We start from the raw sequence: 16,671 nt of genomic DNA on the forward strand, positions 1-16,671 counted from the left end.
ATTCCACTTACTGTGCTCTCGAATGTTGTGGCAATGCCAACTGCTATATGTGTTTCAACCCTTACCTCCAGTTTCTGTACTTGTCTTGTTGGAGACTGGTAATCAACAGTTCTTAGGCTGCAGCTGTACTGGGGACCACACTTGAAGCAACAGTATGTTAGATGGCTGGCTGAGTTTCTGCTAGTCCTCAGCGTATCGTGCGGCCAGTGCACTGGGTAGCTGTTGCTCCCCCTCCCTCCGCACCCCACCCCTAGTCAGAGATGGGTTATTTTGATTATTCTTTGCAGGAATGATCCCCTTGGCTTATGTGGCTTTTCCCATGTGCCTTAGTCAGGAGTAGCTGACTTGGTGACCTTGGTATCACCTGTTGTCCTCCCTTACCCCACTAGGCTCAGCAGGGAGCTGCAGGAGAAGGAGAAAGTGATTGAAGTCCTGCAGGCCAAGCTGGATGCCCGGTCCCTTACGCCCTCCAGCACCCACGCCTTGTCTGACTCCCACTGCTCTCCCAGTAGCTCCTCCTTCCTGAGTGATGAACTGGAAGCCTGCTCTGACATGGATGTAGCCAGCGAGTACACACACTATGAAGAGAAGAAAGCTTCACCTGGTCACTCAGGTAGCCTCCACTTTCTGAGTGGTACCACCTTTATCTAGGCTGAGAGGAGACTTCCATGACCAGGCCTTATAGATCCACTCTGGTGTGTATCAGGCTGAACACAGCTGTGGGACCAAGTGCGAAGCACAGGCCCCAGTGGGTCAGGATCTTTGCTCTGCATCTGACTCTGTAAGTTACTGGGTCTCCACTGGCATGTGCATGCCTAAATACGGAGAGTGAGAAGATCATGGCAGAGTTTTCTTCCCCACTGCCTCATGAGCACAAATCTGTCTGACCAACCTCCTTCTTTAAGATGGGATATCTTCTCCCTCCTGCAATGATCTTGCTGGCTGTAGTTCCTGAACAGTGTCCCCTGAGTGTCTGTGGGTATCCACAGGTGCTGCCGGTCTTGCCTGGTATTTTTGGAAATGCCATTGCTCTGAGCTGCACTATCACCTCTAAGGTGGCTTGTTCACTAAAGGAGCCGTCTGCAAGCAAGGAAGTGAACACTGCTCACAGTGCTTGTGCTTGGTGCTTTCCCTGAAAGCAAGGCTCTGCCTGGTCCCCCTGGTTAAATATAAGATTCCAGTTCTCTGTAGAATGTGAAACATTTTTTTTCATTCATGGGTTTTATAGATTCCATCCACCATTCGACTCATTCTGCTGTACTATCTTCTAAACCATCAGCAACCAGTGCACCTCTGGGGGTTAAGGCCGAACCCAGCAGCAACACCATCAGCTTGCCGGCTCCCCAGAACCCCCCCAAGGAGGCCAGCCAGGCCAAGCCAGGTATGCAACAGCCAATGGGGTAGGGGCTTCATCTCCTCTCCCCAGCTGCCTGTTTGACATTTCTACAGGGACAAATGTTTCCCCTGTTAGGGGCTTATATGCATCAAATTCTAGACAAAATCAAGAGACTACCCTAATTCGCTAATTGCATCTAACTGTTCTTTGGTTGAAATATTTAAAAAAAATAAGTAATCCACAACAGACTTTGATCTGCATACCAATTTTGACCAGTAGTTGGCTAATCATTTTAAAGTAAACATTTTCATTTCTTTCTCTCATTTCATCCCGGGGAGTAAAGAGCAAAATGTTTCTCTCAGGATTACAGTAGACAAAGAACAAAAAGAAATTCACATCTACTGCTCCCCTATACATGTTACCCATTTAATATGCACAGCAGCCACTGCAGTAGGTGGGGCTGCTTACTTCATAGCTGAGGATGTTTCCATATCGTCAGTCGGACAAGATTCTGCTCATAAGATGTTCTCATTCATGGATTAATGAATGGGCTGGCAGTCTTTGACATGTACATGGTGTGTATCCTGGGGCCAATTATAGGGTATTTCATTTACCTGCCTCAGCTTAGTTGCCAGGGGGTGCGCTGTTCAATCGCAGCTCCCCACCAGAGCTGGCAGGGAAAGGGCAAACCTTGTCCTCGCCTCCTACCCCCCACCACGACTGGCTGGTTGTCTTCAGTATTCTTTGTGGTGAGGTTGGACTCGTGTAGAGGTGCCCCAGAAAGCACGGTGCTTGCCTGCTGGCCACCCCTGTCTCTCCTGAGGACAAGTCAACCAAAATCACAAGGAAGAGGATGTGTCCGACTCTTCCTGAGTCTGGGCTCAAAGTGTCTAGGCCAGAGTAGACAGCAGCTAGACCAGGAAAACAGGGGGAAAAGCTGTCCCCCAAGCGCTGTAGGCATCTGCATAAATGCTTTGGGGTCACAGAGTAGAAGGCCAAGGGTAATAAAATCAGAATCCTTCCCTGAAGGATGCCTGGGCTTGTCACTTGGCAATTTGGGTGTCTTTGCAGTACTGCTCTGACACCGTGTCAGCATCCTGGGGCAAGGGATGTGTTTTAGAGTGTCATCATTGTCTTCCATGTTAGACATTGTCCAAAGGTCAGTCTTGGTTTCTGCTCCCTCCATGGGCTACCTGCCTTAGAAATGTTTTTAGGAAAGAGGAGACAGATTCAGACGTCAGAACTTTCCAAGTTTCCTAAAAAGCTGTCTGTAAATGAGCTGCAAAATGATCACCTGTGAAGATTTTTTAAAATGCAAATTTTCTAGTCTGACTCCCAGAGTTTATGATTCAGTAGGTCTGCATTAGGGCCTGAGAATCTGCATGTATTGAGAATTTTTCCAAAGTGATTCAAATGCCCAGACAGGTTTGTAAGCCACGGTGTCTAAGTCACTTCTCCAAGGTCTCTATTTTTCCTTTGGTAAATGAACACATTGATTTGGGATTCTGAAGTTTGTTTCCATCAGAGTCTTGAATTGCATGCGGTGGTAATGCAAATTTCCCCACAGTCCTAGTCCACTCCTGCCCTCTTCAGGGTGAGTCCTGATTTTTTCATACGAGGAGTTCTAGGTGTAGGGAGAGTCTTGTCACAGGGGCAAGGACTGGCACATGCTGGGAGCAGCACCACAGGGCCCTTGAGAGCATCCAGGCACAGCTGTCCTGACCTATCCATGCCCCGGATGGCTGGGATGGGGCTCTGATGGCTGCCTGGGTTACAGTTAGGCCACCTTGCCTTCTGTAGCCAATTGTTTTCCAGATGAGCGTAGAGTGTGTATGCAGGATAGCCCTGCCAGGCCAGAAGGAGGAGGGGTCAGCCAGGCCAGCCTCTCGGGTAGCAGTGATCGCCCTCAGCCATGGCAACGATCACTCTTAGCCATCCCGGCAGCACCGTCTAGAATGATAGCTACTCCCCAAGGAGACATCTGGTCAGGGAATAGTTTCACCTTCTCAGTCTGTCACTCATTCTTTTCTCTTACTTTCTCCCTAATGATGTGTCTCCTTTCTCCCCAACTTTCTCTTTCTAGGCCTTCATTTTCCCTCCATACCCACACTGGTTAGCCTCTCCCAGGCACCACTGCCCTCAGCTCCACCCAGCTTCCTGCCTTTCAGCTCTGCTGGCCCTCCCCTCCCTGCCTGCTGTGAGACACCTGTGGTCTCCTTGGCCGAGGCTCAGCAGGAGCTGCAGATGCTGCAGAAGCAGTTGGGAGAAAGTGAGCACTTCCTGCTGCATTTGTGTGCTTGCGAATGGCAGCCCTGCCCCGAGTTGCTCTGCATGGCTTTGGCTTGATGGCAGAATTTTAAAACACAGCAGAGGGGTACATGTTACCAGTGGACGACTGAGGGGTAGCTCTGCTTGCTTTTCCTGGAAGTGTATTTACTGTTATCTTTCTGGTGTGTGTGTCTCATCAGTTAACTGGTATATATGTTCATCGGGCCCTGGACCTGGTCCTCTCCCATTGCTCCCAGTGTAGGGTACCATCAAGTATGCTGAAGCCCTGACACACTGGTGACGTGTTTACTGGCAGGGTGAGGGAGAGAGCTTGTGTGCCTTGCCTATGCAGGGTGAAGTGGCCATGAAAAAGATGGCCACATTCAGTGAGATCGTTTCCACACCTACTATATCCTCTTGCTGTGAAATGCTTTTAATCAGGTTCAGATCCTGCCATCATCAGGTTGGGGCAAAAAAGGTGGTGGTAGAGGGATTCAGAAGGGATGACAAAGCCACTCTTCCTGTTGGATAAGGTTCATTTCTGCCCCTGGACACGTGACTCATGGTCAGCTAGACCCAGAATCACAGGCTGTGATGCCTGATTGTGAATTTTGTCCTCTGACTCCCAGAGATAACTGATCTTATGTAGTCACAGAATTCATTGACTGTGCACAGTCATCTTTTAGAAAAGGGTTTGATGTATATGTGGGCTGGATGCCTTCTCATAAAAATTTTTTGTGTATGATCACTTATAGCTTAGAAAAAATAAGAAAAGAACCTCATATGATGAATTTGCTCTCTGGCAGTGCTTTAAAAAAATAACTATAAAGCAGTCTGAAATTACCTTAAAACCCCATTCTGTGCCTGTAGAGAAGCTCGGGTGAGCCAGATATTGATGGTAAGGGTCACCACACAAAGGGTGTCCAGTGACCTAAGACCACAACCCAAAATCTGTATACTTGAAGCCCCAAATGTCAGGGCCAGCATATTTCTTTTGTCAGCCCTGAAAATGGATACACTGTCTACTCTGCCCGCTGTTTGATTTCCAGAACCAGATAGACTAAGCCTGTCTTTAGGAGAGTTTGTACATCTTCCTTTTGGCAGGCAGTGAAGTCTTAAGAGGCTACCTCTTCTGCTTGTCAGCTTTACAGGGGCACGGCAATCTAGGCTTACCTAGCAACGTGAACCTGGTCTCACCTGAGCCTCACAAAACTTTCATAGTAGGTAGAACCAGAGCAGGGAACTGAGGCTCAAGGAAGTGAAGTTACTTGCTCAAGGTCACTCGTAAGTGGGATAGAGGGTCGAATCCAGGTCTTTTGCTCCCAGTTCCATGTTTCCATTACACTTTTCTACCCAAAGGGATTTTGTTGACATCCTGCTCAGAACATGGAGCTGAACAAACTCGGGAGGCCCCTAGCAACCGTCTTTTCTCCCTCTCTTTAGAGACCAGTGGAAGGTGCTTGTGTCTCTGACCTAGAACTTGTTATTATAGCAGTTCTGGAACCAACAGCTGATGGATAATAAATTTGTCTCATGGCAAAATGGCAAGAGTGTTCTCTAGATTCCTTTTCTTTTCCCTGCCTCCTTTTCCTGTACCTTTCCACATTCCTCAGTTTGTTTTTGTCCAAAGGGAAAGATGGAAGGAGAGCACTGGGCATGAAAAAGGGTCTGTTGATGTGAGTTGAACTGGAGTCATATCTAGTCTGAACCAGTGACCAGAGTTTGGATGGTCCCAGCCTTGGTAAGGAAGGTTGTAGCCCTTTCTTTTCTCTCCTGAAGTACCGCCTTCTCCAAGGGACCAGCGCTTACCAGCACGCCTTGTTTGCTTTGAACCAAGTGGACAGTGGTGCATGGCAGCTTCTCAGGCCACCGTGGGGCTAAAATTTCTGTGTGCAAGAGTCTTCCCGGTGTCTGTGCATGGTTTAGGGCACGTGCTCTGCATTATGTGACCAGGGGAGAGTGGAGTAAGAAAATACTGACCACTGCTACTGATAGACTCGGAACCTCCTAAGACCGTGGTTAAAAAGTAAGCTGACTGTCGACAACCATGACTGATTTGCCCCTTTGCTTTGTGTTGTGGTGGAGTTGAAGCAGGTGCAAAAGAGGTAGGAAATCACATCTTTATTAAATCCTAACTAAAATTTAGATGCCTATTGGGGCCGGCCTAGTGGTGCAAGTGGTTAAGTGTGTGCGCTCTGCTGCGGCGGCCCGGGGTTCGCCAGTTGGGATCCCGGGCGCACACCGACGCACTGCTTGGCAAGCCATGCTGTGGCGGCGTCCCATATAAAGTGGAGGAAGATGGGCATGGATGTTAGCCCAGGGCCACTCTTCCTCAGCAAAAATAAAAAAAGAGGAGGATTGGCAGATGGTAGCACAGGGCTGATCTCCTCACAAAAATAAAATAAATTTAGATGCCTACGTTTTTCATCTCTCTCTTTAACTCCCAGTGACCCTAATGAATACCTGATATTTTGCAAATTGTGGAAGGAGAGACCCATGAGAATACCTCTCAAACTCTTCTGCCTATTAGAATCAGTTGGGATGATTCTAGCGCCCAAGCTGTACCCCATACCCATTAAGGCAAACTTACTGGGGGTCCAAGCATCAGTATATTTTTTATTACATTGTCCCGGGTGATTCTAGTATATAGCTAAATTGGAAAACCAGTTATAAATCGGGACAAAAATTGGCCTGTGCCAATTGCATTGACCCCTCCGAGACATTTGCCTTGGTTGGAGGAAACAATGACCTCGCTCCTATTTGCTTAGGTGGAGCTACCTGTTTACTCTGCTGCCTATGTTGATAATCTCTGAAAGAAAGTAGTCTTCTGAATATTAATATCCTAAACTATGGCCCCATCCTCTCTCCCTTTCTCCCCTAGTTGGGCTTCTTTTTACATAGCAGCAGACATGATGTGACTCAATGGAAAGCCCATGATTTCACAGGATCTATGAAAGCATCAGACTATGAAATGAAATATCCTACCTCCCTCCATTGACAAATATTCAATGAGTCTTTAGACAGGAGAGATGACATTTTGCAGTTCCTTGAATCATGTTGGGTGAGATCCAAATCACCACTGGCCTTACGTAGAACCTCCCCAGCCTCAGCAAAGAGTTCTTCAGTCGGAGGAATTGGGGCCACTATGTTTAGCTGGATTTCATGCTCTATTTCTCCTCTGACAGCTGCAAAGGAGAGACGGAAAAACTGGCTGGTTAGCTTCTGGGGGAGGCAAGTACTGAGAGAAAAACAAATATTCCTGTTCACAAGAATGCTCAGTGCTACATCCCATCACACTTTTGACCTCTGACTTTGGAAGTGAGTTCTACTTCTGGAACTTCCCTGGACTCTATCATGAGGAATTACAGTCGGACCCAGGAGTGGGGCCTCTGGACTTTTCCTTTGTGTACACTGGGGACTTTCAGATACTTATTCATTTCCTACCTCTTGGTGTCTCACGCTACCAAATACATGGAGTGAAAGTTATAGCCTCTAGGTTATGAGTCTTCATCTAATTGGTGTTCCACAGTGGACTGGGATCTCTGACATCCCACATGTCCCCTTTAGCGTCTGTTCTTAGCAATCACATGCTTCCTTGACTCACATCTGGAAGTGGTAGGAGAGGCCTAGGTCTTCCTGTTTCTGGCCTTAATTAGGGAGTTTCTGAAGAGAGGGCCCTTAGGCAGAGCTTCGCAGTTTTCAAAGCACTTCCTTGTTGATCCTTCCCTTCTGATACTGTGCTTCTGACTCATGTTTCTTTCTGCCCAGGTGTCAGCACCGTCCATCCTCCTTCCCCAGCTATGTTGCCAAGCAACCATTTAGAAGCCAGCTCTTCCCACTACCTCAACTCTGCCCTGCCCCACTCTCCTCTGAGGGGCACCATACCACTGGGCGGAATCTTGGAGCCTGGGTACCTGGGCCGCAGTGGCCAGTGGGATGTGATGAGGCCTCAGAAAGGGAGCATGTCTGGGGACCTATCCTCAGGCTCCTCCGTATACCAGCTCAACTCCAAACCCACAGGTAAAGCACAGAGCTAAGCGGGTCAGCCTGTGAAATGAAGTTTCATTTACAGTCCACCCCCGTCCTACCTGGGCAGGGCCCTTTGCATTCCTCTGCTAGTCCCTGGCTCACAGAGTAGGGATAAAATGACAAGGCCATGTCTGTGCTCAGTCCTTTCTAAGGCATCCCTTCATCCCCCTCTGCAAGGCCTCGGAGCTCTGCAGGGGCCCAGGAACGTCAGGGACCCATTTCTGTGCTCTCACATTCACCCTGCATCCTGATCCCCTCCCAGCCTACTCTTAGACCCTTCCAGAATTCCAGGCACCAGTGTTCACAGGACATTCTTCCCTCTGTCAGGAGTTACAGAAAGGAAGGCTGTTTCTACCCAGCTCTTCACCCCATAAGTATATCCTGTGTACAAAACCCAGTTCAGTCTTTCCCTCTCACTCCTAGCTCTCCCAGTCAGGGCCAAGAGACGTTGTACCAGTTGGAGAGGTGGAGCTATACAGGTGCATGCTGGGATTCAGCTCAGTTCCAATAGTAACACAGTTGTAATCTTCAGAAAAAGACTGTGCCCAAAGCAAAATGGTGCAGCTGATGTAGTCTGTCATTAGCACCCCTCCCACTTCTCTTTTCTGCATCTTTTTTCTTTCTTTGGCGATGCTTTCTCCTCCTGGCTAATCAGCCTTCAGTCCCTCAATCAGTGCAGGCTCTCCTCTCTTCCTTCCATATTAAAAGTGAGTTGAGGGAGGCATTCAGGGGCAGTCTTTAACCACCAAGGATGAGTTTATATTCATGTCCTTTTACCTGAGGCCTCCTCTCTAAGGGTGGAGGAAGGGTCTGTCCCTTGCTAAAGAACATTCAGTCAAGTGTTGAACGAGGAAAGGTATTAGGGCAGGAGGAGACCTTCCCTATCACATGGAAAGTCACACTCAGTAGGTGGCCACACCTCTCCAGATGCTGGGCTGATGTCCACAGCCTTCACTTATTTTTCTCAACCATGTGGAACTCCCTCACACTTATACTGACAACTCCGTTACACGTACCATGTATGGGAGGAGGCCCAGAGGCTTGCTTAGCACTAGGCTGTCCTGGGTTTGAAAGCCAATTACTTGTTAAACAAAGTTACCCATGTTCCTGGGTGCCCGTCAGAGAGGAGCAGTTGGCAGAAGGATGGTGATGTTTAGGGATCTTGCTGAGAGGCCAATAGCCCAGCCCCAACCCCCATGTGGACCCCACTAGTGACCAGGATTCCCCATCTCCCACTTCTCTCTTGTCCTGGTGGGATGGCTGCAGGGGCTGACCTGCTAGAAGAGCATCTTGGTGAAATCCGGAACCTGCGCCAGCGCCTGGAGGAGTCCATCTGCATTAACGACCGCCTGCGGGAGCAGTTGGAACACCGGCTCAGCTCTGCTACCCGTGGGGGCGGGAGGAGCGGCCCAGGTCATTCTGTTTCTGGTCATGATCTGAAGGGAGGGCCCTTGCGCAGAGCTCTGGAGTTTTCCAAGCACTTTGGTGGGCTTTACTCCCCCTGCTCCTTACACACAGTCCAGCAAGGCCGGTGGGGCAGGTATATTGTCCTCATTTGGTAGAGGTATCTGAGCTCAGACAGTAACCTCCTCACTGCAGAACTGCCAAGTCTGCTCCCCAGATTCGTCTGACTTCTCATGCCATCCCTAATCTGGTCATACACTGCCTGCTGACTTCTCTGTGCCCTTGTCCTGTGATTGGATCGGTAGAGGCCTCCCCTAACCACTTCACCAAGTGGCCTTTCTCCCCCCACTCCCCTCCCAGGCTGCTGTCACTTGGAAGCCGTCCCTTCCCTACACCCGTGTCCTGCCCACACTGCAGCAGCAGCTATTTGGGGAAGGAGACTCCCGAACAAGTGCAACCAGGACGTGACAATACACGCAAAGAGCCCAATGAGAAGAGGCACAGGAAAAGCAGGCATTTGGCCCTTAAGGCTTTAGGCTCAGGCCTCAAGTCCCTGGGGGTTTCTGCCAGGTTGGGACAGTATCTGTGGGAGATACAGAATGGGTAACTTTGAAAGCATCTGTTACCCAAATGTGTAACTTGCCTGCTTGCACTTTCCGGAACAGGATCCACCTCTAACTTCTACAGTCCAGGCCTGGAGTCCACCCCTCAGCTCTACAATGAGAACAGAATTCTTAGGGAGGAAAACCGGAGCCTTCAGGCTCAGCTGAGTCATGTTTCAAGAGGTCGGTGGTCAAAGCCACAAACTGTGGTCACTCTCGGGTCCCTTTCTACCCTGGCCACACTAATCACCAACTGGAGAAGCAAAGAGCGAAGGTGGAGATAACAGAGCTACCCAGATCTCCAGCCACAAGTTCCCATAGCTATTCTCAGTCTAGAAAGGGCTGCTTCCTGAGAGGTCCCAACCACAGGCCCTCAGACCCCTAGGCTCTGGCGATGAATAGCTCTAGGGATTCCACTCTTCTGTGCAAACCCGCCTGCAGAGAGTCAGAGTCATTCGCTGTCAGACTGGGTACCAGGGAGGTATCTGTCCTACCTCCCTTCAGTTCTAGCTGATTTGGACCCAGGAAAGGAAGGAACATGCATGCCTATATTCCCTGTCAAGGTTCTCCACACTTTACTTCAGCTCTGTGTTTCCCTCCCAGTTCTGCTCAGCCATCCCCATATCTCTCACCACCTCTGCTCACTCACATACTCAGGCTCCTCGCTCATCAGTCCTTATGACTCTGTATTTGAGGGTGCCAGCAAAGTGTTCTTCAGAGCTTTCCCTGCCCTATCATTGGGCATCCATAGGTGGGCATCATTTCCTGTGCAGCCTGGGGGCCAGCTGACCTTAGTGTTAATTGAGTTGATCAAATCAATACATTATCAGTTAGAAATTATTTTTATTTAGAAACATCTATTGAATCTCCATAAAAGACGAAGAATAGTGTCCAAAAGGATTAAGAATGCTAGTGTAAAAGGATAAAGACTTCAAGATATATTTCTAAATTGGCCACCTCAGAGCAGGAAGATGTGAGAGGAAAGGTCACTGTTTGGGGAACATAACAAAAGTTAACAGATAAGATAGAAGACAGGACTACTAAACTACCATTGCATGCCTGGAAAGACTAGAACAGACCTCGCCAGTGAGAAGACAGAAAGATTTAAATGAGCACAATCTGCCAGGCCCAGGTGCATTCCATCCCAGACGACTGACAACACCTGCAGCCTTATCCTCAGAGTCTCTGTCAGTAGTCTTTGAGAAACCATGAAGGTCTGAGAGATGCCACAAGCCCGGAAAAGAATACATTCTCAGTTTTCAAAATGATGAAAATAATATATTCTAAAAACTGTAGACAAGAAATCTTGATGTTGATTTTTTGCAAAATTCAAGAATGGACTACTGCACCAGAGGGTTTGTGAGCACTTAGAAAAGAGTAAGTGTTAAGTGACATCAGCGTTTTGGCAAAGTGAGTTGTTCCCTTTGTCTTCCCCTCTAAGTTACAACTAAATGGACATCCATTAGACAACAGAGAACTCCCTACACAGCACACAGGACGCCTGAGAGATCCAGGCAGCTATACATCTGAAGGTGGGTGGACTGGACCCCTGGGAAGCAGTGGAACTAAGGGAGCATATCCCTCCCCATCCCTGATGGCAGTGATCCACATTGCGGATCCTCACACAGCAGCTGGCGTGACTGTGGGTGGAGGTGCGTCAGCCTGGCCTGCACATGCTTTCAGAGTGGGAGCCTGGCCTGTGGTTGTACTTCATACTGTGCTGGGCTTGCCTGCATGAAAACTCTCCACTGAGTGTTGGCGGCTCAGCCAGCATGAAGGTGCCCCACCCACTGAGTGCAGCAGCATGGCTGTGTGAGCAGAACTTTTCAAGCTGCTGTGGCCAGCCTGTGTGAACGGAGATTGGACCAACTGGCACAAGTATAAGCACATGGGGTGGGAACAGAAAGCACAACCCTGCCGCCCCCCAGAGGTGGCAGGTGGAATCTGTGGCTAGAAGCAACAGGAACCACAGTACAGCCTGTGACCCTGCCCCCAGTGGTGGCAATGCCGACACCAGCTGCACCAGCAGCAGAGGCTCTGTACAAGTCCCAGGGTCCCCAGGCCCCCACTAGCTACAGTAACACCTGTGAACCCAGCACCCCTAACAGCAGTGCATCCAGCACCCCAAGACAGGAACAGCAGGAACCCCAGGAACAGCAGTGCAGGTGGTGCATGGGACAGCAGCATCTGAGCCCACAGAGACCCCGTGGAGGAGCATGAGAGCCAAGTGACCAGAACCAAAGTAACCAAAGCTGTACTCAAATAAGAAAAGGTAACTGCTACCACAAATATACTGGCAGAGCATCAATTCATGAGGACTAATGGTAACACTGCAGAAAAGAAGGAAAATGACAACCCTCCAGAAACCAAGCCTGAAGTCACAGAAGATTACAACATAAATGACAGAGAATTCAAAATAGCTGTCATAAAGAAACTTAACGAGTTACAAGAAAACACAGAGAGTGCAATGAGCTCAGGAATAAAGTTAATGAATAGAAGGAATACTTCACCAAAGAGATTTAAGCCCTTAAAGAAAACCATACAGAAATTCCAGATATGAAGAACACTATTAATGTGACAAAAAATAATGTAGAAAGCATAAAAAATAGAGCAGACCTTATGGAGGAGGAAGTGAGTGACCTGGAAGGTAGAAATCTAGAAAGTCTTCAGGTGGAGGAGGGGAGAGAACTAAGATTTTTAAAAAAAAGGAAATTCTTTGAGAAATAGCCAACTCAATTTGGAAAAGTAATATGAGGATTATAGGCATCACAGAGGGAGAAGAGTTGGGGAAAGGAGCAGAGCGCTTGTTCAAAGAAATAATAGCTGAGAACTTCCCAAACCTGGGGAAGGAACTGGACATACAAGTACATGAAGCCAATAGAACTCCTAACAAAATCAATGCAAAAAGACCTTCTCCAAGGCATATAATATTAAAACTGTCAAAAGCCAATGACAAAGAAAAAATATTAAGGTCAGCAAAGCAGAAGACAATAACCTACAAAGGAACCCCTATCAGGCTCTCAGCAGATTTCTCAGCAGAATCTTACAGGCTAGGAGAAAATGGAATGATATATTCAAAATACTGACTGACAAAAACTGTCAGCCAAGAATACCCTATCCAGTCAAACTATCCGTCAGATATGATGGAGAAATAAAATCTTTCCCAGATAAACAAAAGCTGAGGGAGTTCATTGCCACTAGACCTGCCTTACCAGAGATGATGAAGGTAGCCCTCCCAGCTGAAACTAAAAGGCAAAGGTTTACACAGCTTTGAGCAAGGAAGTAAATAGACAGACAAAATCAGAAAATTGCAACTGTCTATCAGAATAGGTTTGCAAACAATTATAACATAAAAGATAAAGGAAAAGAAAGTGTCAAAAATAACTGTAAACACTTCAATTTAGCCACCAACTCACAACAAAAAAAGAAGAATTTGTGACAACAATAACACTGAAGGGGAAGAGGAAAGGGATTGAACCTGCTTAGACTAATGGAGAGAAGAGGCTATCAGAAAATGGACTATCTCATCTATGAGATCTTTTTTACAAACATCATGGCAACTACTAAACAAAAAATCAGAGCAAAGTGACAAATCATAAATTAAGAGAATACTGAGAAAACCATCACAGAAAACCACCAAACTGAAATGGCAGTCAGAAACACAAGTGAAAAGAAACAATGGAAACATAGAACAACTGGCAAACAAGAGATAAAATGGCAATATTAAGCCCTCATATATCAATAATCACTCTAAATATAAAAGGATTGAATTCACCAATCAAAAGACACAGAGTGGCTGGATGGATTAAAAAAGCAAGACCAAACAATATGCTGCCTCCAGAAAACACATCTGAGCTCTAAAGACAAGTATAGGCTTAGAGTGAAGGGATGGATGATGATACTTCAAGCAAATGGCAAGCAAAACAAAGCAGGTGTAGCCATACTTATGTGAGACAGAGCAGACTTCAAGATAAAAAAGATAATGAAACACAAAGAAGAGCGGTATATAATGACAAAATGGACATTCCACCAAGAGGACATAACACTTAAGAATATTTATGCACCTAACACAGGAGCACCAAAGTATATAAAGCAACTATTAACAGACCTAAAGGGAGAAATTGACAGCAACACAATAATAGTACGGGATCTAAACACTGCACTTACATCAATGGATAGATCATCCAGACAGAAAATCAATAAGGAAACAGTGGCCTTAAGTGAAACACTAGACCAGATGGACTTAATAGATATATATAGAACATTCCATCCAAAAACAGCAGAATACACATTCTTCTCAAGTGCACATGGAACATTCTCAAAGATAGACCATATGTCGGGAAACAAGAGAAGCTTCAATAAATTGAAGAAGATAGAAATCATATCAACCATTGTTTCTGATCACAATGCCGTGAAACTAGAAATCAACTACAAGAAAAAATCTGGTAAAATCACAAATATGTGGAGACTGAAAATATGCTATTGAACAACCACTGGATCAATGAAGAAATCAAAGGAGAAATCAAAAAATACCTGGAGACAAATGAAAATGAAGGCACAACGTACCAACGCTTATGGGATGCAGCAAAAGCAATACTAAAAGGGAAATTCATAGCAGTATAGGCCAACCTCAATAAACAAGAAAAATCTCAAATAAGTAATCTTAAAGTACACCAAAAAGAACTAGAAAAAGAAGAACAAACAAAGCCCAAAGTCAGCAGAAGGAGGGAAATAATAAAAATCAGTGCAGAAATAAAAGAAATAGAGACTAAAATAACAATAGAAAGGATCAATCAAAGTAAGAGCTGGTTCTTTGAAAAGAGAAACAAAATTGACAAACCCTTAGCCAGACTCACTAAGAAAAAAAGAGAGAAGATTCAAACAAATAAAATCAGAAATTAAAGAGGAGAAATTACAATGGATACCATGGAAATACAAAGAATTGTAAGAGAATACTATGAAAAGCTATATGCAACAAACTGGATACCCTAGAAGAAATGGATAAATTCTTAGAATCATACAATGTCCCAAAACTGAATCAAGAAGAAATAGAGAATCTTGAATAGACCAATCACAAGTAGAGAGATTGAAACAGTAATCAAAAACTTACTAAAAAGCAAAAGTCCAAGACCAGATGGTTTCTCTGGTGAATTCTACTAAACGTTCAAAGAAGATTTAATACATATCCTTCTCAAACTATTCCAAAAAATTGAAGAAGACAGGACACTTCCTAACTCGTTCTACAAGGCCAACGTTACCCTGATATCAAAACTGGATAAGGACAACACAGAACGGGAAAATTACAGGTCAATATCCCTGATGAACATAGATGCAAAAATCCTCAAAAAAATATTAGCAAATTGAATATAGTAATACATTAAAAGGATCATACACCATGACCAAGTGGGATTTATACCAGGAATGCAGAGATGATTCAACATCTGCAAATCAATCAAAGTGATACACCACATTAACAAAATGAGGAATAAGTCACATGATCATCTCAATGCAGAGAAAGCATTTGACAAGATCCAACACCCATTTATGATAAAAACTCTGGATAACATGGGTATAGAAGGAAAGTACCTCAACATAATAAAAGCCATATATGACAAACCCACAGCCATCATCATACCTAATAGTGAAAAATTGAAAGCGATTCCTCTGAGAACAGGACCAAGACAAGGGTGCCCACTCTTGCCACCCTTATTCAACATAGTGCTAGAAGTTTTGGCCAGAGCAACAAGGCAAGAAAAAGAAATAAAAGGGATCCAAATTGGAAAGGAAGAAGTGAAACTCTTGCTGTTTGTGGACAACATGATCCTATATATAGAAAAGCCTAAAGAATCCACCAGAAAACTACTAGAAATCATAAAAACTACAGCAAAGTTGCAGAGTACAAAATCAACTTATCAGTTGCATTTCTATACACATAATAATGAACTAGTGAAAAAGAACTCAAGAATACAATCCTATTTACAATCACAAGAAAAAGAATAAAATATCTTGGAATAAATTTAACCAAGGAGATGAAAGACCTATACATTGAATAGTATAAAACATTCTTGAAAGAAATTGAAGATGACAAAAAGAAGTGGAAAGATATTCCATGACATGGATTGGAAGAATAAACACAGTTAAAATGTCCATGTTACCTAGAGCACTCTACAGATTCAATGCAATCTCTATCAGAATCTCAATGACATTTTTCATGGAAATAGAACAAAGAATCCTAAAATTTATATGGACAAAGACCCCAATAGCTAAAGCAATCCTGAGAAAAAACAACAAAGCTAAAGGCATCACAATCCCTGACTTCAAAATAGACTGCAAAGCTATAGTAATCAAAACAGCATGATATTGGCAGAAAAACAGAGATCAATGGAACAGAATTGAAAGCCCAGAAATAAAACCATGCATCTATGGACAGCTAATATTCAACAAAGGAGCCAAGAACATACAATGGAAAAAGGAAAGTCCCTTCAATAAATGGTGTTGGGAAAACTAACAGCCACATGCAAAAGAATGAAAGTAGACCATTATCTTACACCATACAGAAAAATTAACTCAAAATGGATTAAAGACTTGAATGTAAGACCTCAAACCATAAAACTCCTAGAAGAAAATATAGGCAGTAGAATCTTTGACATGGGTCTTAGCAGTATCTTTTTGAAGATCATGTCTACTCAGGCAAGGGAAACAAAAGGAAAAATAAACAAATGGGACTACATGAGACTAAAACACTTCTGCACAGCAAAGGAAACCATCAACAAAACAAAAAGACAGCCTACCAAATGGGAGAAAATATTTGCAAATCATATATCTGACAAGGGGTTAATTTCCAAAATATATAGAGAACTTGTGCAACTCAACAAAAAAAACAACCTGATCAAAAAATGGGCAGAGAATATGAACATTTTTCCAAAGAAGATATGAAGATGGCCAACAGTCAAATGAAAAGATGTTCAACATCGCTAATTATTAGGGAAATGCAAATCAAAACTACAATGAGATATCACCTTACACCTGTTA

General features: G+C 45.1%; 1 protein-coding gene across 6 annotated transcripts in view; it reads left to right on the forward strand.

Annotated features, from left to right (window-relative positions):
• PDE4DIP (phosphodiesterase 4D interacting protein) overlaps positions 1-16,671 on the forward strand; it is a 197,309-nt gene that overhangs the window by 166,605 nt on the left and 14,033 nt on the right. For 3 of the 6 annotated variants that reach the window (XM_058538932.1, XM_058538931.1, XM_058538928.1), the window contains 5 exons: positions 390-613; positions 1,229-1,381; positions 7,373-7,624; positions 8,900-9,046; positions 9,703-9,822. In XM_058538932.1, coding sequence (XP_058394915.1) covers positions 390-613; positions 1,229-1,381; positions 7,373-7,624; positions 8,900-9,046; positions 9,703-9,822 — 896 coding nt within the window. Of the gene's footprint in view, positions 1-389; positions 614-1,228; positions 1,382-3,419; positions 3,606-7,372; positions 7,625-8,899; positions 9,047-9,702; positions 9,823-16,671 lie in introns of all 6 variants that reach the window. The other 3 variants (XM_058538936.1, XM_058538929.1, XM_058538930.1) reach the window with 3 other exon arrangements.

This window comes from Diceros bicornis, chromosome 4 (genome assembly GCF_020826845.1).
Source record: "Diceros bicornis minor isolate mBicDic1 chromosome 4, mDicBic1.mat.cur, whole genome shotgun sequence".
NCBI classification, from domain to species: Eukaryota; Metazoa; Chordata; class Mammalia; order Perissodactyla; family Rhinocerotidae; genus Diceros; species Diceros bicornis.